Source organism: Elgaria multicarinata, chromosome 8 (genome assembly GCF_023053635.1).
Source record: "Elgaria multicarinata webbii isolate HBS135686 ecotype San Diego chromosome 8, rElgMul1.1.pri, whole genome shotgun sequence".
NCBI classification, from domain to species: Eukaryota; Metazoa; Chordata; class Lepidosauria; order Squamata; family Anguidae; genus Elgaria; species Elgaria multicarinata.
This window is the reverse complement of record NC_086178.1, coordinates 82,406,654-82,429,580: the sequence shown is the minus strand read 5'-3', so window position 1 is coordinate 82,429,580 and position 22,927 is coordinate 82,406,654. Positions and strand designations below refer to the sequence as shown.

General features: G+C 39.2%; 1 protein-coding gene across 7 annotated transcripts in view; it reads left to right on the top strand.

Annotated features, from left to right (window-relative positions):
- Window positions 1–20,004, top strand: part of CPEB3 (cytoplasmic polyadenylation element binding protein 3) — a 101,182-nt gene extending 81,178 nt beyond the window's left edge. For all 7 annotated transcript variants that reach the window (XM_063132877.1, XM_063132881.1, XM_063132880.1 and 4 more), the window contains 4 exons: window positions 6,339–6,457; window positions 11,663–11,777; window positions 13,832–14,013; window positions 16,186–20,004. In XM_063132877.1, the coding sequence (XP_062988947.1) occupies window positions 6,339–6,457; window positions 11,663–11,777; window positions 13,832–14,013; window positions 16,186–16,413 (644 nt within the window). In that variant the 3' untranslated portion in view covers window positions 16,414–20,004. The remainder of the gene's footprint in view (window positions 1–6,338; window positions 6,458–11,662; window positions 11,778–13,831; window positions 14,014–16,185) is intronic.
- Window positions 20,005–22,927: the final 2,923 nt, after the last annotated feature.

Sequence of the window (22,927 nt, the reverse complement as noted above, 5' to 3'; positions counted from 1 at the left end):
ATGCCATTGTTTGCTAGTCTTTTAAGGACATGAATCCATAACCACTTACATTGGTGTCCTGATGCATTTAGGTTGTTTAAATGAGTTTTAAGTTGTGTAAATGCTAGTTTAAACAGGGCTTACTTATTTTGCCGGTTTAAAAGATGTTCATTAAAATTTCTCTGGTGTTACTCTTGCTAGCACAATGCTAGCCACTTTAATAAGCCATTTTATTAGGGCTGGAAGAGGAAGGGGTTGGAAGGGGAAACCTCTTCCTCTAGTGGGAGTGTCCTGTGAGCAGAGTTCCAGTCATGGGAACTTTGTAACCAATCCAATGTGCTTGCTGTTGCTTTAATAAATATCTAATTGTTGCTGGAGTACAAAAGCCCAACGTTATTACAGTTGAAAGCATTCTACATTTGGGGAGGCTAAATCAGTGCTCTGTCATGCTTGTAAAAATGTTCTTGAGTAAGATCTATTTTAGCAGAAGACAAGGGAACAGTCTTTTCCTATTTTTATCATGGTTCTAATATGGGAAACAGCTTTCAAAGCCCTGCCAGTTGCCCTGAATGTCTGTCTGAAAGTGCTAAACAACACTTGGTCACAACTGTTCCAGATTATTTATAACTGGCTTCTGAGCTGTCAGGGATTTCAACATAAACCCTGCAGCATGATTATTTTAAACTCTTTTGGTCAGGTAAACTTGAAATAGGTATTTTATTGACCATTGCAATAGCATTTTATCAGTTTCCAGAAGGTTTCATTTGGGGGCCTGTGCAGATCTGTGCATATTAGTATGTGAACAATTCGTGTCGTCATGTATCCAACCCTTTCTGAATATTCTTCTCACTCACCTTGGAGTCAGGCTCTTTAAAAAAAACTCCACCTGAGATCAGCCTCTTTGCCAATCAGCTGAGAGTAGAAATTTTTAACATAAGTTGTCCTTATGAGCATTTCATTTTCTTGAAGCTTATAAATATTTTAAAATATTTTGCCCTGGACAAACAACTGTAATTGTGTGGCACTGATTTTTCACAGCTATTCTTGATAAGAATTCCTTGAATGTCTCAACAGTTCTTCCAATATAAAATGATAGTGTTGTCACATTGTAACTCTTTAAGCAAAATGGAATTGCTGTGCTTGGATGGCAGAGACACTTAGCAAATGCACTTGCTGTGCTTCTCCATGCCACTCAGCAGTTGGGTTAGGAACTAAGAATCCCAGCAAAGCTCTGATTACCTTCTAAGGTTGTGTACTCCCATTTTTTACTCTAATTTTGAAGTAGTCCTGTAGTAGGGAAGTCTTTTGAGTATTGCTGAAATGTTTTCCCACAAGGCCTCTTCCTCTCCCCTTGTCAGCCAAAAGTTACTTCATGTGCTTATGTCATTGTTATTACTAGGAAATCCCCCCCCCATTACCAATAATGATGGTTCCAATTTGGCCATTTGACAGAATGCCTCATAGCCGTTCCACTGGAATAGAATCGATGACATGGTGGCGGCAAGGAATATCTGAGCTACACCAAAAGAAAGGAGTTAAGCATGGATATTAATGGCCCCAGGAAAGAGAGATCTCAATATAGACTTGAGATCAGCTCAGCCAGGGAGTCTGCCATGCAACAGGGTAGCTAGTACATCAGTAGAATCACTACTCTTTACAATTCCCAACATTAAGAATGCACATCCAAATTTGTTAGAAACTTTAAAGTGTTTTCTTAATGTAAGTATTTTTATACTGCCATTCAATGATATTCCCAACTTGGAAAAGGAGAGAAAATCTGTACAAAAGATTGACAGTCTTTCTCGTAGGCTGAATGGTGAGAATAACCAAACCACTTGCTTTCACTAGTATTAATCAAGTCTCCCATCTCTGTTTGCCTACCTTGTTCTCCTTGCACTATGGTAGGTGGATGATGATCCAGCCTGCTTCCAACTCAGGCTTACTTTACTAGATTGTCTTACCTATTGGGTATGAGTTCTACTGTTTCTTTCCTATATATCACATCTACCGGGGCTGAACAATCAAAAACCAAATGCTGTCCTGCCATTCAAATTCTAACCCTTACTTGCCAATCAACTCCCTCATTAATAGTGTACAAAGCGTATTGATATCTCCCAGGGATGCTGTTGTTCTGCATCAACTCTGACGAGACCCACCATGCTTCCCTACTCACAAGGTTGCCTCTTTCAATGAAGAATGCCAAGGAAGCAGAACATCGATAATACATCTTCATGTTCTATAGATCTAGCCAGCAGATCCCTAAACTGTAGCGAAGTACTACTACTGTATTTCTTTGATTGTAAGACGCTGCCATTGATTGTAAGACGCACACTAATTTCAGTACCACCAACAGAAATAAAAACCCTAAGACACACTCGCGATTCTAAGACGCACCCCATTTTTAGAGATGTTTATATGGGGGGGGGAAGTGTGTCTTAGAATCGAAGAAATAGGGTAGTATACAAAATATTTGACTTGTTCATTACATGTGTTTCTAGGAAATGCTCTGTTAAATGTCTTCACTCAAATTTATATGTAACTTCTATTATTTTAAAGAATATCAGGTCCATCACAATGACTTGTCGATGTGGTTCATATCCTAAAATAAATGGGCTATTACTAAAAAAACACACCTGATATTGTGGATGAAATATTAAGTCAAAAACCCATAATTACAAATGCCTATCATCTCCAAAATACTGTGTATTTTGTATTAATTTTACTGCTAGCTATGTTGGGCATGTTCTTGCGGGAAGGTGGGATATAAATTCAAGAAATAAAATTAAATAAAGTAATTCCATCTGTGGAGAGAGGGGGGAGAGGTCTGTGATATTTTAAAAGGACTAGGAGAAAGGTGAGGAGAAAGTGAATAGCTAAGGCCTGAATAATAAGCTATTCCTTCTTTGTGAGATAACCATATGTGGCGGGTGAAGATCCAGGCAGCCAGAAATTCAACAGGAGGAGCTTTGGTGTCAGAGGAATACTGTACCCAGAAGCTGGACTTGGTTGTGAGTGTATTTGGCTGGGATGGAGGTTTTTGGAATTTGGCCTCAGGTAAAAGAAGTCATTAAAGGCATATAATAGCAACATTGTCTCTTGAATCTTAAAAAATTGTCACTAAGCAGTCTTTCGAAAATCCCAAAGTAAATATTAGTAATCCCTTATGTAGAAAAAATCCCTTTAATAAATTATTTTTAAATAATTCATCTTGTCCCCGGTTTTGGTGCCCATCTCATGCCTAAGCTTCTTATACCAGCTATTAGGAGTTTTTTAAGTATTCTAACAGAACTGGGTGCAGCGGAAAGGGGTCAGCTTTTGGAATTTAACATATTTCTGAATAGTACCTGTGCAGAAATTTTATATCTCTCAGCAGTATATTCCATTGCTGAGGTACTTGCAGTTAGAAACTTTACCTGGATTTTCAAATTCAGTCTTCTTTATCCTCCTTGTAGGAAAGTACCTTATTTTGCCTTATTGTTCTGATGTTTTTGAGCCAGTTCTCATTTTTTATATATCTATTTCACAAATATTCTTAAAAATGGGGCTTTTTAGATGTTGAATTAGCATAGACTGAACACATGTTGGGAGGGAACACGATTGTGGTGGCAGACTCCACATTTAACCTATGATCATTCATTTAAAAGCCTGGAGACAACCTACATATGTATGAACTTCCACACAATGAGGAACCCAGCAGAGAGACCACATAGGCTGTGTTTAGGCTATAATTCTGCTCTTCCTGCCCCGTATGTTTTTGCTCCTCCTTAACTGAACTTCTGGAAAGATTCAGATGTCAATGTGACAAACACATGTTTGCAAAACCATATATTATACAAGTATACTTGCCAGGGAACTAGGATTGCCTGCGTACACTTTGTGGCAAACCTGGAAAGCTGTTAAATATGTCCCATTTTGTATACTTACCAAATATGCCACCGTGCTTTTTGCTATGTCTGCAAGATAACAAATATGTTGGAAAATGTCCGAATCTTAAATTATATATAATCTATAACCATAAACCTTTTTGGACCAGACGTATGCAAGGGGATTGTGGGTGGGGGAGGGAGAATGTGATGGTGATAGAATAATGGCTAAATGTAGTGAGAGTGTATATTTTTAGTCTGTGTCAGCGCAATATTCGCATAAGCTCTCATGTAATGGTGAGACACAACTGGTGCAACACAGGCAAGGATCTTGCTGCACTCAATCAATATTAACATACATGCTGCTGGAAGGGGCTGAATTGCTGAAGCAAGGCTGTGTTACAAATACTCGTTAGGATGCCGAGCGTATCTGTAAATTGGGTGTTCCCAACACCACTCCAGTCAATCCCTCTTGGTACTGACTGTTCTGCTGTTGTATAAGTGGTAGAGTTGCGAGGCATGACAGTTAAACAGCACATATATTATTTCTTCTTCTTCTTTGCACTGTTTCCTCCTGCAGTTGCATAAGGCATCTATCGCTCCTGCATAAAGTTTCTGCTTGTGAATGTGTGCAGCAGTTATTATGTCCCAACCTGTCCCAACCTGATGCCCTCTAGGTGTGGAATTGGCCATGGTGGTTGTGAATTATGGGAGTTACAGTCCAACACATCTGGAGGGCACTGGGTTGGGGAAGGCTGCTACCTAAGCCTTTTTTTCAAGTGTGCAACTTGTATTCTAGGGTCAGGTGAAACTATAAACAAAGCCACTGCCATGACGGGGCATGTCTGGAATGGGTTTGTTACTAATTTTCCACAGAAACCTTGAGCTCCATCACAACTACACGTTTGCCCTGGTTTGCCCTCGAATTACCCACCTTCGTTTCAATAGCGTATGAAAGCCTGAGCACTTACACCTTTGCGCTTTTACGTTTCATTCATCTTTACAGCTCTCCTCTCCTGCACACCAGCATATCGCTGTTGTTCCGTTGAGATGTACTCTCAGATTTTATTTATTTATTTATTACATTTGTATACCGCCCAATAGCCGAAGCTCTCTGGGCGGTTCACAAAAATTAAAACCACAAAAAACATCCAACAGGTTAAAAACACAATTGCGAAATACAGTATAAAAAGCGCAACCAGGATAAAACCACACAGCAAAGTTGATTATAAGATTAAAATACAGAGTTAAAACAGTAAAATTTAAATTTAAGTTAAAATTAAGTGTTAAAATATTGAGAGAATAAAAAGGTCTTCAGCTGGCGACGAAAGCAGTACAGTGTAGGCGCCAGGCGGACCTCTCTGGGGAGCTCGTTCCACAACCGGGGTGCCACAGCGGAGATCTCCTTTATATCTCCCCCTACAGTTCATTGGTTGGTGTTAGTTGGACACCACACCCTCCCTAGTAGTCGACATGGGGCACTCCTGGTCTTGCACTGCTTTTTCCTAGGAAGTAGCTTTCCTTGTTACTGAACTCACTTAGGGAAAACTCTGTCTCTCTCCTACGTACTTTCGTAGTTATTCCCTGTTGCCCAGGTTACGCCATTTCCCCTCACGCCAGTTCATACTAAAATCCCATGCATGCTTATCTTTGAGTAAACCCCATTGAACAGAGACAGACTTACTAAAATGGGGTTTACACAAAAGTAAGCATGCATGGGATTTTAGTATGAATTGGGTGTAAATGCAGTTGAAATCAATGGGATTTACTCTTGAGTAAGGGAACAGCAGATCTCTATTTTATAAACTTGGGAATGCACAGCTTAGCATGATCAAAGGATCGATCCTTTGCACTTGCGGACTACCAGGAAAAGGGTTTAAGGGGGAGAGATTTTAAAAATCCTAAAAAATCAAGGGATGGACCGTTCTCATTCAAACTTGGCATGCTGAAAACTCTACTTAAGAGCTATCACTGTGCCACTCCTGGTCATGCCTACTCAGGAGTAAGAACATAGAGTTAAATGGGACCTTTCTCCCTCCCCTTCATGGTTGAGATGAGAATCGCACCATCCTCCTCTTTTGTTAGCGAGACCGCCCTTAGACATCCAGGCCCCCAACAAAGAACATGATGGTCGATAGACCGCAACCACAGAAATACACAGGAGGGAGGAGAGCATTTATTTCACAGAGAGGTAAACTAATCCAGACTCTCTGCTCCAAAAAGAAATGAAACATGGAGGATAAGAGCCGAAATGAGTGCAGGACGTGGACGACGTCATGTGGGTATCGGGTTGCAAAACTGCATACCAGGCATGGGGAGTGTGCGATAAATCGCTGGTGTGATGGAGCCCTTTATGTTTTGAATCAGCTGTATCATGAGCACATGTTCTGAATAATTCATGCTATATTTGTGCTTTAGTTTGTGTATGTATTCTGCATTTCCTAGAACTTGTGTTTATTGACTTTGTCCCTGTTTTGTAATTTGTTCTCCCCCAAGGTTATGCCTTTCTGCTATTCCAGGAAGAAAGCTCTGTGCAAGCTCTGATAGATGCCTGTCTGGAAGAGGATGGGAAACTTTACCTATGTGTATCAAGTCCCACTATCAAGGATAAACCAGTAAGTAAACCAAATACACTTGTAAGAAATGGGTGTTCAGTATTCTTTTACTTTGAATGTTATGCTGGCATACTGCTTTAGCCCAGATTGACCATGAAAGCTTTGCAAGCCATCAGCAAATGTTAGAACACTTCAGTATTCAAGCTCTTTCCTTTACCACTCTATAATGGATAAATGCTCTGATCCAACAAATTGATCCAGGTACCAAAGCTCTAATATGGGCACACTGCCTGCTTGGAAGAGCTTTCTCACATGTTTTAATGCAGTCGGTCTTCTTGTACATTTCTTTGCATGCCCGAATTAGCTCCGTACATTGAACTGTGGGTATGCTAATGCAGGGATGGGCAGAAAATAGATCTCCTGATGTTGTGGAATTCAACTTCTAGCATTGATGACCATTGGCCATGGTGGCAGGCATAGGCTTCTGGGAGTTGAAGTCCCAAACATTTGGAGATCTATCTCCTCCCTATCTCTGCTCTAATGCATAACAGATTTTGCATACTTACAAGCACACATGAATCTTTGGGGGATGGGATATGAGCCAGTTGTGTACATTTTACATATAATAGTTTCAGCTGCTTTTACCTAATGTTTGTAATGTTCTAGATTGTAGGCACACTGACAGCCGCATGAAAAGCAAGTGGTGAGGAATGAAAATATTTTAAAAGTGTAACTATATAGACTCATTGGAATTTCTTGGTGTTAAACAGTCTTTCCCAACCTGGTGCCCTCTAGATGTTTTAGACTTTAACTCCCATCAGCCCTAGACAGCATGGCCAATGTTCAGGAATTCTGAGAGTTATAGTCAACAACAACTGGAAGGCAGCAGGCTGGGGAAGGATAGTATAAAGCAATGCATATTTAAAAGATCTGGGACTTACCACTTTTCATATTGGCCTCATTCGGACATACCAGAAGTGGCTAAACTACGGTTTAATGTTACATGAATAAATCTTGTGCTCATTTGCCTTCTGTGGCACGGCATGAGGAGAAACCAGTTTTGCTTCTATTTTAACTAACTGTGGTTACTTGTTCAAGAAAGCTATAAAGACTGATCTCTTCTGGCAGGCCTATCCAGTGGAATGTTTTTTAAATGTTTTAGGATGTTTTTTGTGTGGATGTTTTAAACAATGTTTATTATGTTTTAATTGAGTATTATGTATTTTATCGTTTATTGTTGTTCCCCGCCTCGATCAAAATGGAGAGGCGGGCAAGAAATAATAATAATAATTATTATTATCCAAACCTGGACAATAATAAGTGGTTAGCCTTAACTATGGTTTAGCAAAGCGAGCCAACTTCAAGCTGTGCTTTGCAATCTTGGCTTGTTTCCCTAAACCACAGTTAAAATTAATTACAGTTTCAGATCTAACATGTTAAACTACAGTAAATTGAAAATGGAAGTGCCACAGAAAATGAGGAGAGATATACCGTATTTCTTCAATTCTAAGACGCCATCGATTCTAAGGCGCGCCCCATTTTTAGAGATGTTAATTTGGGGGAAAAAGGGCATCTTAGAATCAAAGAAATACTTCCCTCACCGCCCAGCCAACCTCCCCCCCCCCGCGCTTTCTTCTAATGGTTGTGTCCTTTTCTTTTTTCCCTCTGTGAGAGAAGAAACTGCCGTTTGCGCGGGAAGAAGGGGGGGCGTTGAAACAAAGAGTAAACTTAACTCTCCAGTCCCGCTCTTTACTTGTCTCTGCACCAGGGGATGACGACAAGCGAGTAAGTCCCATGGAAATCGATGGGACTTACGAATAAATTTGCCTAACAAAAAACCAGGCGCTTACCCAACCAGCTCCTCGCTCGCATGGCTCGAGGCTGCTGCAGGAGCTTCCTCTTTTCCTCTTACCGTATTGCTTCGATTCTAAGACGCCATCGATTCTAAGATGCAGTCCATTTTTAGAGCTGTTAATTTAGGGAAAAAAGTGCGTCTTAGAATCGAAGAAATACGGTAAGTGCACAAGCCTTGAACATCATGCATATAACACTGCACTATGGGTTAGTGTTAAAACCAGATCACTTTCTTATTGTACTGTGTGTGTATGTGTATATATATTGTGAATGGATTAAAAAAACTGCATAGCTGTGTCAAATCCAGAGAATATACACCTTTCCCTACTTGGGCCAGATCCACACACAGGCTTCGGGACGTCCTGAAGGCGCTTTAGGGTGCCACGAAATCGATGATGTACACCCTACCTTAACCGTTCCAAGAAGAGGCGGAGGAGGAGGAGGCGGCCCCGCATCGCCCCTCGCGGGGATGGGATGAAGAGTTGCCGCGCCTGGCAGCTTCGCCGGGGAATCAGCTACCGCCCACCTACCCGCCGGCCTCCTTTTGCCGGCGAAAGAGCCACCCGGGCCCACCCGGGTCGGAGAACTCAGCGGAAGAAGCCGCCGGCGGCTTCCGCCGAGCTCTATGACCCGGGCGGAAGCCGCCGCCGGCTTCTTCTGCCGAGTTCTCTGACCCGGGTGGGCCCGGGTGGCTCTTTCGCCGGCAAAAGGAGGCCAGCGGGTAGGTGGGCGGTAGCTGATTCCCTGGTGAAGCCGCCGGGCACGGCGACTCTTCATCCCATCCCCACGAGGGGCGATGCGGGGCCGCGTCCTCCTCCTCCTCCTCCTCCTCCGCCTCTTCTTGGAACGGTTAAGGTAGGGTCTACATCATCGATTTCGGGGTGCCCTAAAGCGCCTTCAGGGCGTCCCGAAGCCTGTGTGTGGATCTGCCCTTGGTTTATAAGACTTATCAAAATGTCTTTTTTGTGGATTGCTCAGTTCAAAACAATCCAAAGACTTTGTCCCAAATTCAGCCATCTGGCTTCTTAAATGGACAGAGTAAATGCTTTCCATTTGGGCAATCCTCTTAGCCTAAGTACAGGAATTAATTCCACCACCCACCTTTTCTTCAGTTTTCAAAATGTATTTAAAAGACAGCAAGCTCTGCAGTTTGAATCTTGACTTGCAGACTGTAGAGGTACTTTCTGAATATTCTGTATAATCTAAGACCTGGAACATAGCCAGTGGTTTTTTGTTTTGTTTTTCCTTTCCCCCCTTTTATCAGCAGACTATCTTGCCATGTTGGAAATTGCTTTTAAAACAACTCTCTGTATCAAAAGAGATGTGCAATGTGCCATGAGGGGCTGCTGATCAAGAGGCACAGCACACCCACACACCCTTGGGCATGTTGAGCTAGGTGTGCAATACTCTGGGTCCCAGACTCTATTCCATTTTGTAATAGAAGCAAATGGTGTTGATTTGTGTGAAAGATATTATTTAAGCCTTACTTAGAGGCAGTAAATGAAATATTAAGTTATCATAATTTATATTCAATACAGAGGCTGTGCATGTGTCATTTGAGGAACGGGGTGTGGGGTGGGATCAGAGCTCACCTCACAGCAGAACACTGTCACTCACTCCTGTTTGTGGGTTCATCTGCAAACACGAGCCCAGAAAGGTAAGGTCGATGGGGACTCGAGACAGAACCTTCTGTGTAACAGCACCGCATTTCTAAGGAAGTTATGTTAGCTCCCTTAATATTGGATTTTAGATGGTTGGTAAAAACTATACTGTTCCTCTGTGCTTTGGGTATTTAATGTCACTCTTCGGTTCAAAAAGGATCCTTTTTTCCCCTTTTTCTTTTTTGCAGTGTATGTCTTTTATTAATTTTGTGTTGGTGTGTATTCTTTGCTCATTGTCTTTTATTGTTTTTATGATTTTATTGTAAGTGGTCTTGAGCATTCATTGGGTGGAGAAGCAATTAAAAAATACATAGGGGATTGGATTCAAGACCTGCCTTCTATAAGTAGAAGAATTCCATTCACAGGTGCTGCCATCCAATTTTGGTGGAGCCCCTTTCTCCCCCACCTCACAACTTGCCCCATTCAATGCTGTGAAACATTTTCAGTGGGTTGGAGGGGCTGCTTAGGAGGAGGAGGAGGAGGAGGAGGAGGGTGTATGGAAATTTACTTCCCCCAGCCCAGTTGCATATGCCTAATTCTGGATGCAAGAGGAACAAAAGAAATGAATTTGCTGTGAACCCTAGCTACACTAACCCTAACTCTGAGGTCAATTAGAGGGTAGTGCAATTATATACGTGTGTAACAAAAGCCCTATTGAGGTATTCAACATCTGAGTATTGCAAACATGTGAGGAGTGGGAGAGCACTAGTCCCATCTTCTCCTTGCATGTTTCCGTCCCCTCTCCTCATGGAGGATGACTTTCTGAAGAATGAAGCCTCCTGTATCTATTGGGGCTCTCGTGCAATTTAGAAAGCTGGAAAATCCGCGTTCAAAATCTTGTGGAGAGCTTCCACAGGTACAGGATCTCCTCTTCAGAAAGTCACCCTCCTCATGCAAAAGGTGACAGAAAGGCATGAGTGGAGCATGGGGCTGGCATGCTCACCTTCTTCATGTGTTTGCCATACTCAGATGTAGGAAGTTGGGGTGCTGGTTTTGTTTTCATTTTTGCCTACCTATTTTGCCTGTTTTAGTTCTAAGAAGAAGATGCCTGTTAATACTAAGTAAAGACCCTGCTTAAAGCTTGCCATTCTCTTCTGTTCAAGTGTGGTCAGACAAAACCTACTCTGCAACAGCAAAAGGGTTGAAGACAGGCTTCAATAAAATCCACCACCTTCTCTCTCTTAGGTTCCCTGTCTACACCCCAAAGGACAAGTCCAACTGTCAGTGAGACTGTGCTCTCTTCTCCCTCCCCTCCTGCTTCTGTCATGGAGGAAGGACCTCTCTCTTGAGAGAGAGAGCTCTTCAGGCCCAGGTGCCAAATCTGCCAGATTGTTTTGCTATAAATGCAAACTAAGATGCTGGATGTCTTCTTAGGTGTTAAAAGACTATACGAATGGTCTCGTTCTATTTTGCTGCTACATTAAAAACTTCTGTATGTATATTGTGCCTGGAAAATGGCAAGGCTAACCTTGTGTGCAGTAGTGGTGGTGAGCACCTGGGAGATGCAGCAGTTTTGGAGCACGGTTGATGCTTTAACGATGGGTCTTCACAAATGGAGCATATTTATTCTTGTAAAGGGAACTTTGAGAACATTCCATATTCACTGGTTGGTATTGATACAGAATTAATATTGCTAATACAGTATTCTAATATACCTACCTATTTAAATAATGGCAAATTATTAGAAGCCCTTCTGTTGCTTTTTAAATGGGAGTTTAAAATGAAGCTGATCTTGTATTGTATTTTTCAGGTGCAAATTCGACCTTGGAATTTAAGTGACAGTGACTTTGTAATGGATGGTTCTCAACCTTTAGACCCGAGAAAAACTATTTTTGTTGGAGGAGTTCCACGACCTCTCCGAGCCGGTGAGTGAAAATGTACAAACATTTGATACAATAGTCTCTCTAGAGTTTTCCAGGAAATTTCAAGTTGGTTAGGCCTATTTTTCCTCTATATGTGTATTTTCTGTCTTAAGCAGCGAGATCACGATGCAGACTACATGCCGAGCTCACTGTGGGGGTTTTAAACTATGATGAGCTGTGGTGCATGCCAGGTGCCATTTCGAATATGCAATGCCCAGTGACGCAGCGGCATGCCGTTCAAAACTTAGTCACCAGGGATTATGTGAGGGTTAAACAGCCATTACATAACCCCAATGGCTAAATTCAGACAACATGCTGCGGCTCCTTTGGGGGGCTGCGTATTCAAAATGGTGCCTGGGTTTAGAGACAACCAGCTCTGCCATAGAACACTGATGGAACAGAGCCAATTTCATCATACCGTGCAGAAGAAGAGCAATGCAATTTCATCCCGTGAGGGTCAAGCTGAAGCCCTTTCAGAACGGTGTGTGAGGTGGCACTTGAGGCTCTAGTGGGGAAGGAGGGATCAACGAAAATGGCCTCCCTGCTTCCATTTTCCAGCTCAATCCACTAGATCCTGTTTCCCTTTGCTAATGAAAGGAGCCCTTTCATTTGCAGAGGGGCATCTCTGGATTGAACCCATTATGTAGAATTCTGGAGAGGAAGATTCCCCACCTCATGGTTTGTTGGTTGGTTGGTTTTTAACTGAAAGCAGCCTGCTCAGTCTGCATCTGAGAAGAACGGCAGGTCAAAGAGTCAACCTCCTAATCCTTTTTCTTTCTGGCCAGTTTTCAACGGAAAATTGCCCTCCTCAAGTCGCTTTTTTTACACAAAAAGGGAAAGGGAGCTGTGGGAAGATAATATCTTCTTCTTTATGGGTTAAAAAGCACCTTGAGAAAGGTTCATGTCAAGCAGAAAAAGGACCAAGGGAGGGTTCAAACTCCTAGCCCGACCAGACTACTTTGGGTTTTTTTTAAAAAAATTCATGGGGAAAAATTCCAGCATATCCATATAACATGTAATCTGGGAGTCCTGGGTTTTAATAATGAGTTCCATTTGAACATTGCTTAGCACAAATTAAAGCAGCTTTAAGATTCAAACTTTGAGCATATTGTTCTTGCTTAGACAGCTAGCACCGTGTCTTCAGCAACATGAACAAATCCTTGCCTTGAGTGACATTGTTCTCTGTTCCTCTGAAAATAAACCAGATGATTCAATTTAAGATTCAGTCCAAAGTTTCGACATAACTGCCTCAGTTATTACATACATTGGCGGGGTGGGGGGGGTGGGGGAGCTGTTTTTAGAATTTGGAATAAACCAGTGTTGTAGTTCCCTTCATTCATGGTTCACTTTCATTTAAAAATGTCTTCAATTACTGAATGTGGAGCTTACCTAGAAAAAATTAATTATTTCTTGTGTCTGTGTAATGAATTTTAATTTGATTACTTTAAATTGTATACCAGTTTTGCCTTTAAAATTATTATTACATTTCGGTAGCCACTCTGCCGACTCCCCGCCTAATAATTCTACAGTTTGAGATTACCTACTTCCTCCACTGATTTTGATTTTAAGCCTCTGAATATTTATAATCCATCTATTTTAAATATTTTCTAGGTTCATTTTTGTTGAAGTATTTATGATGATTTTTTTTTTGCAATAATAGCTAATTTGCACCCTGATTTTCCAGTAAACCTGAAGAATTATTTTCATTAAATGTAATCCTTGAAAAAAGCCATTATGTTGAGAAACTGATTATAATTTAAAATTGATTCAGTCAACAGAAAGATAGATAACAGATGAGGACATGTCAACTTTTCTTCTATTGTGTTTATCTTGGTAAATTAAATTTTATTCTGCTGGTTTTTGTTTTTAGTATGCCTACTTCTTGTGTGGTCAATGACATTCCAGCTTTTACCAGCTGTAAATTTATGTTGTTACAGATGGTGTAATTTTATGATTTTTTTTTTTTTTTGGCCTTTTGATGAATGGGAAATGTGTCTAAGAGATTCTAGCGATTAAATGAACACATGGGTTTTTTACTGTTTGGCATTCTTTTACAGTTGAACTAGCAATGATTATGGATCGTTTGTATGGAGGAGTCTGCTATGCTGGCATTGATACAGACCCAGAGCTGAAGTACCCCAAAGGTGCTGGTAGAGTGGCTTTCTCCAATCAGCAGAGCTATATTGCTGCTATTAGTGCACGCTTTGTCCAGCTCCAACACAATGACATTGATAAACGGGTAAGTAAGACATCACAGGATGGATCAACCCTGCTGACAAATTGCAAAGGTGACTTAAGTGAAGTTGGACCATTACTCCAGTTATCCTGGTGTGGTCTCCTCTGACTAAGAGTGGCTCTCCAGAGTCTTAGGCTTTGGCCTTTCCAAGCCCTGCTATCTGAGACCCTTTTAACTGGAGATGTCAAGGATTGAACATGGAACCATATGCATGTAAAGTGTGTTTTCCACTGCTGAGCTATGAAACTCCCCCAAGAGCTTGTGTTTGATCTGTTTTTGGACATTGACATCTTCCTTAATGGCCAAAGTAAAGTGAAAGTTAGACTTTAAAAATTAGCTTTTAGAACTTCCTAATCTGAAATGGGTTTCTATAAGAGTCTGCTGAAATCAGACCTGTGTCTGCAAGTGAAGAACATATAGAATGCCCTTTGCTGTTTTCCCACCTTCATTCAGAATATACTTTTATGGAATATATTTCTGAATATAACTATTGGGCCATACATGGAAGGTAAACTAGACACAATAGTTGAGCAAAAGTGTCATGGCTGAATTGGGGGAAGGTGGAGAAATAGCAAATACTCAAATTTATGTGAGGTCAAAGCAATGATCCCTTTTCCTTTGAAACTGATTTCCTTCACAGTCTTGATTCATCCATGGAAAAATATTGCTGCTAATAGTATGATTCCAATGAAAATTCCTGTGAGAATTGTATATTTTTAAATATTAATTTGACCTTATTTACATAGAAACGTAATCATTTTTTCCAAAATAAAACAGAGAATGCAAAACTTCACACAAGCAAAATTTATATGTTTATTTTTATTTTTGTTTGTTCATTTGTTCTAATTAAATAGGAGTAAACATATCCTCACATTGATTTTAATGGAAAATATTTAAGCATGTGCTTAACATTTCCATTGAAAGCAGTGGGACATAAATATTATTAACTTTGGATGAATCATTCTCTTACATTTTTATAATTTGAAGTATGATAACAAAAATGATAGAGATTAATTTATAAAGCCATTAATTCTTGAATGACTGGAACAGTCAGTGTTAATCCTGAGTTATGCTGTCACTTTGGCTTAAAAGCTGAGCTCAGAATATAATTACCTTGACAAAGAATAATTGTAGACTTATTTTGGCAATAGCATCTAATGTTTTGAGAAGAAAAATAGGACAATACAAGAGAGATGAGGGTTTTCTTTTCCAATTCAATTCAATTTGCTTAGTAGTTTTATTGGGCTTTCTGCTCCAAATTTAGATCAGTATCATTATCTCGTGGTCTCAGTTCAAAGCAGATCCTAAACATTAACTATTATAGTGGGGAGGGCAAAGTGATATTAAAATATTGCTGGTTCAAAAATAAAAGAGCAGATTTTTAAGGGTGATGCCTTATTGGTGGTTCACGTAACACATGCTGAAGTTCCTGCGAATGCTGTGAAACACGGCAGACTTGGTCTGACTGTGCTGACGCTCTAAATGCCTTCCTATTTCCCCCCAAGCTTTGGTGCAATTCTTTTTAAACACAGGCAGAGAGCTGTGGCCAGGGATGCTAAAGTTGGTCCTTGGAAGATTCCCGAGAAGACTTGAAATTAGAGTCATGGTTCAAAGAGAATCTTCACCATCACTGAATGATTTGTAATAAAGGACTGTTACTTAATAGTCCCAGGGCACATTTTTGCTGCTCTTCCCTGACTTGACTGAAAAGAATAGCATATTATTCCCTTCTGCTCTGTCTGTTCTTCACCATCTCCATTTGGTATTAAAACCTATTCAAAACCATCTAAAGTGGGAAGGGCCATTCTGGCTTCTGTACTTTGAGAGTCTGCATTGGGGTTTGCATTGCTATGCAATGGCATTGTACAATTGTGGCAATTTTGACAGTTAGCTTTCTAAAGCGTTGCAACACTTTATCATGACAAGCTGTCCCAGGCAAAATTGCCACTTCTATACAAATTATTAAAGGCACAGGGGCCCTAATATTGAATTGCTGGCGCTAACTGTCTTAAAAGCTTTTGAAAGCTATGGAGTTCCTGCCATTGACTGAATTCTGACATGTTTATTATAGCATATCGGCTTCTCCTGTATTCACATTTATAAGACTAAATCACAGAATCTTCCTCATTTCCTGCACTGCTTTGTGCCTTTTTTTTATATATTGTACACATATAGGTGGAAGTGAAGCCATATGTGCTTGATGATCAGATGTGTGATGAATGCCAGGGCACTCGTTGTGGTGGAAAATTTGCTCCGTTCTTCTGTGCCAACGTTACCTGCTTGCAGTATTACTGCGAATACTGTTGGGCAAGCATTCACTCTCGTGCCGGACGAGAGTTCCACAAACCACTCGTGAAGGAAGGAGGAGATCGGCCGCGCCACGTTCCCTTCCGTTGGAGCTGAAGCCTGGGCCTCCGTCCAGCAGCAAGTACTGGAACCGAAGAAATGGAAGGGAGACGCGAGTGCTGCCTCAGGGCTTTAGTGTTCTGGAAATCTGTGCATTCATCCTTGACTTTAATGAAGAGATGGGTCTTTTTATTATGATTACTATGATTATGATTATGATTATGATTTACAGTCACATTACTGAACTCTGTGTCCAGTATAATACAAGCCTAGCAGAGTGTAACTGTACTGATTTTGCACTTTGATTCACACAAACATCTGCTTGGTACCTTAATTTCTTACACGAGACTTGTTACATCTGACAATAAGGAGACTGCCGTTCTCATCAGCCGCCACTAGGTTGATGTCTATGTGATGACGATTTTAAAGATTATAATTAATTTTATTTTAAAAACTGGAGCATGCACTTATTTTCAGAAACTTAGATTTGCCCCTAGCAGATGATTTACCAAAGGTAACACTCACAAGTAGGTGGCAGATGTAGCAAAAACATAAAATGGATATTCAGCAATCATTAGGTTTGGGTCATTTAGAATAGGAATAGCCCTAACAAGTCTTTAGTTGCTCTCCATTTTTACTGGTAAGGATGATACCTCATAAGCTGGATCACACTTTCTCCACCCCACTTCCCTGCCCCCTTTTTGTTTTGCTGAGGGTTTCCTATTTGGTTAGGCCTTTTAGTGTTATGTAAATGTATGCTGCAATAGCTCTTGCTGCTATTAAGATGGTATTACTAATACCACAATACTCTATTCAAGCTAGGGTATCGATTAAAAAGATGATTACGTGATTTAAAATAGTGATGGCTGCTGAAAGGAGATCAGTATAGCATTCAGAAAGCTTCCAAGGAAGGTCAATAGTTTTGACTGCATGTTTACTTAATCAGGTTGCTGCATGCAATAAATTTTTTATATATGTCTAATATGAAGATCTGCCCACAATGCACCAATTAAGAATCTATATAGGCTACAAAGTACTCAGTAAAATAATTTAAAGAACACACAGACACACACAGAGAGATTACTGACTGGAGGAAGGCATGCCTCAGTAAATGTAAATGCTTCTGAAATTAGGATCAGCCCATTGCAGTATGACCTATATTACAACACATATTTTTTAAAAAACTAGATGTAGAATATCCTTAAAACCAATTTGTGAATGATAGACGAAATACTTTGCGGTGCTCTGTTATATATTGTGCAATTTATTTTATATAGTAAAGTGATTATGTCTAGTACTGTGATCAAACTTTAACTGTTTAAGCCTCTATGTCTAACATTCACACACTTCTGAAAGTTCAACAACAGATACAATTACATATGCACACTCACAAAATAAAAATTTGAGCTCTTAGTTCGAAACTCATAAACGCTTGCACCATTTATGTACCTGCAGCCTTTGCCCAGAAAACCAAAGAGCTCATAACAGCATATGTACACTACGAATATGGCTAGTAGGCTGATAAACTAGGCACATTTTTTAATTTTTTTTTGGAAAGGTGAGAAAAAAGGTGGTGCTAAAGAAATGTCTACATAAAAAAAAAGTTAAACTTGCAAGATGTCTGCTGTCTGGGTGTGACATTTAATTTCTTGAACCCTGGATGTATCCTGTGAAGCTTGAATATATTTGAGATCTACTATATAATGATGGACATTTTTTTAGCATGTTCTAAGGGGCTGCAAGACAAACACAAACCCACATTAGTGTGCTAATTATGAGAATGTGAGAATGTGTACACTATTTTTCTGGGTGTTTTTTGTTAATTGTTCCCCCCACCCCTTCCCCCCACCCCCCACACACTGTTTTTGGAGTTCTGGGGACAATCTGACTGGATTTGGCACCGCATAGTAGATTTAAATGTTCTGGTTTTGTGTGTTGTGATGGCCTTGTTAATGTCTAACTTTGTAAGTTTTCTTTTTATGTTTAGTTGCAATTATTGGCTCTGAAAGAAACTTTCTGTGTTTAAAAAAAATAGTTTTTTACTGGTTTAAAAAAATCATTCTTATTATCCCTTCCACTGTTTCTTCTGGGCATTTTTGTGATATTGCTTTATCCAGCCCAGCTGTCTTTTTTTCTGTTTGGGGTTTTCTTTTCTTTTCATCTATACAAGATTTGTTATGCACTACTTTTTGTATCTAGACAGTTTTCAATAGTTGGCAGATTATTCTTTTTTAAAAAGAAAAAGGCATGCTTTCTGACTGACATGATCTTTTGCAATACCTCAATTTTGAAATATAGGAAAGAAAATATTTTCTAAGTAAGTTTATTCAGAAAAATATATATTAATTTAATTCTGCGAGAAAATGATTTAACAGATGGGTAACTTTATTTTTTTCATGCTTATTTGCGTTTTTGAAAATGAAGTTAGAGCTTTATAACTGTAATATTGAAGATCATAGCTAACTTACAGAAGTCTACCTAATTATGTGAAACAATATACATTTTTGAAGAAATTTCCCTCTTTCATGTACAACATACCCTGGAAAGAAAGGCGGGAGGAAAAAAAGAGAGAGACTGAAAGTTATTTGAGTAATAACATTAAAACAAATACAGAAAGGAAAGATGTAAAACAATCTGCATTGGTGCTGGAAGTTGTGAATAGAAGGTGAAAAAATATTTTTCCCTTAATTTGTATATTTATAATCAAGCAATTATGCACGACTGACCAGAATTGTGAGAGTTCTTCTGTTTGTATTTTTTAAAGATAATTTTTTAGTTTATTAAATTATAACATGGTCCCTTTTTGTTTTGTAAATGAATGTGCCCCCTAAGTTGTTAATATGTTATATTATTATAAGAGGGTCCTTCAAGAAAAGAAGTTATTTTTTAAAATAAGGTATTCTGAACTGCAACTTGACTAAGAAGCCCCTGGCTACAACAGGTCCTCTTGTGGCCTTCTCTTGATGTGAGACTTGAACTAGTCGATTTTTTTTGAAGGCAACTTAACCTCGACTATTTGTTGTTATGTGCAATACTGTTTGTACTGTTTGTATAAAAAAAAGAAAAAAAAGAAAAGAAAAAAGGCATAAATCTTTATTGCAGATTTATTTTCATTGCAAACTTTAGACATTGTGATTCACTAAGATCATTTTTCTACTGTCAAATATGTACCTTTTCTTCATGCTGGTATTTTTTCAATAGTAATGTAGCCTTTGTACTGAGACAAATTTTCATTGTTATTTTTAGAAAGATTTTTTGCTAAGAGAAATTTAAACATTGACATATTTTTCATTTTTATTTCAGATTTTCTTTAAGGAGTGCTTTCTCAACCATTAATATAGTTGTTTCTGGGAGAGACTTTCATATCTGGTCAATGTCATTAATATTATTTTGTATTTTTACTTGGAATAAATTAATTTTATGATGCTAATTCTTTAAAAGTTTATTTTTTTCATTTTCAGTTATTTTTGAAGCTAAAAAAACCTTTGTAATATTGTTACTAAAGTGTCTAGTTTTTTGAAATGCAAAGCTTTATGTATTAACTCGCTGATGTGGTTTACAATGGTGTGAAAATGGCTGGATATGTGAAATGATTGAAAAACTGTAATGAATAATTGGGCAATAAAATTACAGAATGAAGCAGGAAAATGATGTGATATTTTTGAGAAGCCTTTTTCCTTTATCAGAATGATTTAGGAAGATAATAGGGATGTCACAGTACCAGTTCGCTGTCTAGATTTATACAACACCAATGCTGATAAACACTATTGCTGTTGTAATGAACTCCAATCGATAAAAATAGCAGGTTTACAGCCTTGCCTGTTCAGCATAATACTAATTTGCTTTCTCCCCACCCGCCCTCATTATCATAGGCACAACCCAGCACTGCTGCTTCATAGTAGGGTGCAAGTAAAAAAACAAATAAATGGAGACTATATAGCATTAATGCTTGCTCAATTCTCTCCCGTCTTCCCCCACCGCCCATACTATTTACAGCCTCTTTTGGACCTTTAATCTGAAATCTCTTCCAAGTTGCTTCAGTGTGATCTGCCATGATTTTATTTATTAAACCCGCCCCTCATGCTGCATTTCTGTGCACTTCTTTACATGGTAACCCAGAACAAATGGAGGAGTTGTATAGAATCTGCATAATGTTACAGTGCAATTACCATACAGTGTAATTTACTGCATAGTTAGTGCTAAATAATGCATGTGTAGCAACCCTTTTTACTATATCTGAGCACTTTTTTCAAGCTGCTTGTCTATTTCTCTTTCTTTGTGTCAGCCCTTCTACATCACAGGTGCAACATCTGTTGCTGCTATGAAAACACTGCTTCACTTTATGTAGTTCATCTCCACCTTTGCCTGTCTAACCCCTACCCTTTTGCTGCTATCCTGGCAGAATGTCTGTGCCGAAGCTAGAGATACTATTACCTGCCCCTTAAGATCCTGCAAACCAAACTGGTGTTATATAAACTTAACGTACAATGGCCTGCTCTAGATGCATCAGTTACTAGATTTTATCTATTTTTAAGCTGACATCTACTGAAGGGAGGCAACTTTTTGATCTCTTGTAGAAATGTCTAGAGTTGGCCCATTGTGTTCTCTTTGTAAGTAATGTATAGGCAAAATCAAATAGTGAATAAAATTTAGACTCTGATTAGGTACTACTGGTTGGGGTGTTCACAAATTGTAAAAGTATAATAGAAGTGAAGGAGAATTTTCTCAAATTCCTGCGAAGTGGTACAAAGTGTGTGCTTAGATTTCTGCCTACACACTTGCCTTTTAGGAAGGCAGGGGCTAAAAGAAAATTGTATTACATATATGCAGTTAGCAAATTAACTTTGCTGATTTCACTATCTTTGTTAGAGTAGAACAAAAAAAATATAGTGCTTTACTGGGGGAAATCCCCCCATGTTAATATTTCAGTATTGTGACATCTCTACTTGCAAGATATGAGTGAAAGATTAGTCACAGATTTGTAAAAAGAAAAAGAAAAAAAGTCTTTTGTTAAACCTGGCTTGTATGTAGTTGCTTTTTACACCAGTTTGTATAATGTCGGCTTAAACCTTTTTTTTTAACCAGAAAACTTTTCTTCTCAATCTCCACTGTTGTAGTGTTTCTGTCTTACCACAGAGTATTTTATATTCATGCTGATGATTTGCTCAATAACCTGAATGGGTAGCAGATCACAGGCTCTTATTGTCATTCTGCACATTTTAAATTACCTAATAATAACGTTTAGCAACAAATAGATATCCAGGGTGCTAATACGGGATAATCATTTCTGCTATTTTTTTGTTTCTGGATGTAGTTCTGTTGGAGTATAAAGTACTAGGTATTTGTAATTTTGCTGTCAAAATAATGGACATAACTTTTAGAGTGTTCACAGCTAAGATCTCTGTACTTGTTTTTTTCAACTAACTAATTTTAAATGTACCATATCTTTTACTACATGTTCTCTTAGACTGGTTTTGCTAGTAACCCTAAAAGGCTTTTACATTTTTTTGGCTTGGACTAATGCTTTGTATGGAACTGCAGTACTGTGACTAAACATGGAGCTCAATGCTGCTATTGCTTACAACTGCTTCAACTTTGTAGTTTGGACTTAATTTTTTCTGTAATAACTTATTAAATCTAGTTGTATGAAGTACTGACACTTGTCATCCTTTGCATCCTTAAAAGAAAGCTATGGGGGAAAGCTACTATTGAAATATAGATTCGTGATTTGAAAAACAACTAAATCTTCCTTCACATATTACACTTTAACAACTAGCATGCTTGCATTTCTGTTCTTGTCTTTCGTTTTATTTTAATATGAGTCCTGTTCAATCAATTTTCTTTACCCTACAACAAGATGTCAGATCTCGGTACATAAAGGGATATAGTCATTTTGTTCAATTAGATTAACAGAAGTCTTATGCAGACGGTTGTTTACATGCTGGCTACATGGGCTAACATGCTGGGGTACATGTAGACACTTGGGAAGGGGCCATAGGTCATGGGTAGAGCACCTGCTTTGCATGCAGAAGGGTCCCAGGCCCAATCCCCGGCATCTCCAGCGTGGACTGGAAAATGTACTGTGCCAGACGGACCAATGGCCTGACTCAGTATAAGGCAGCTTACCATATTTGTTCCTACATAAGCTGAGCACCTCTATTACCCCGCCGAATAGTAGGAAGAATTTTACTATACATGAAGTACAAATGTGTGTTAAAAAGTCACCTGTAGCCATTCAAAAATGGTTTGGTAAACAAAATATTGCCAATGTTTTGTACCCAAACTTTGTTGGGAAAGTCCTTATTTAACTGTGTTCTCTCTATTTCACAGTATCTTTCAAATTCTCAGGTCATCTGGCAGCAATTTTTTGCTACCAGGGTAGCTTATTTAGCCAAAATAAACCACCTTGATAATCATGGTCTGCAATAAGGTTTAATTAAACCACTGTCCAGTGCTCCACCGTGGTTAAAGGGCATCAGCCAGTGAGCCATTTGTGGTTGCACCCAAACCACTGTCCAGGACCTCTTCCCACCTCCAATTGGTGTTGGGTCCCTTTTTAAAAATTTATTTT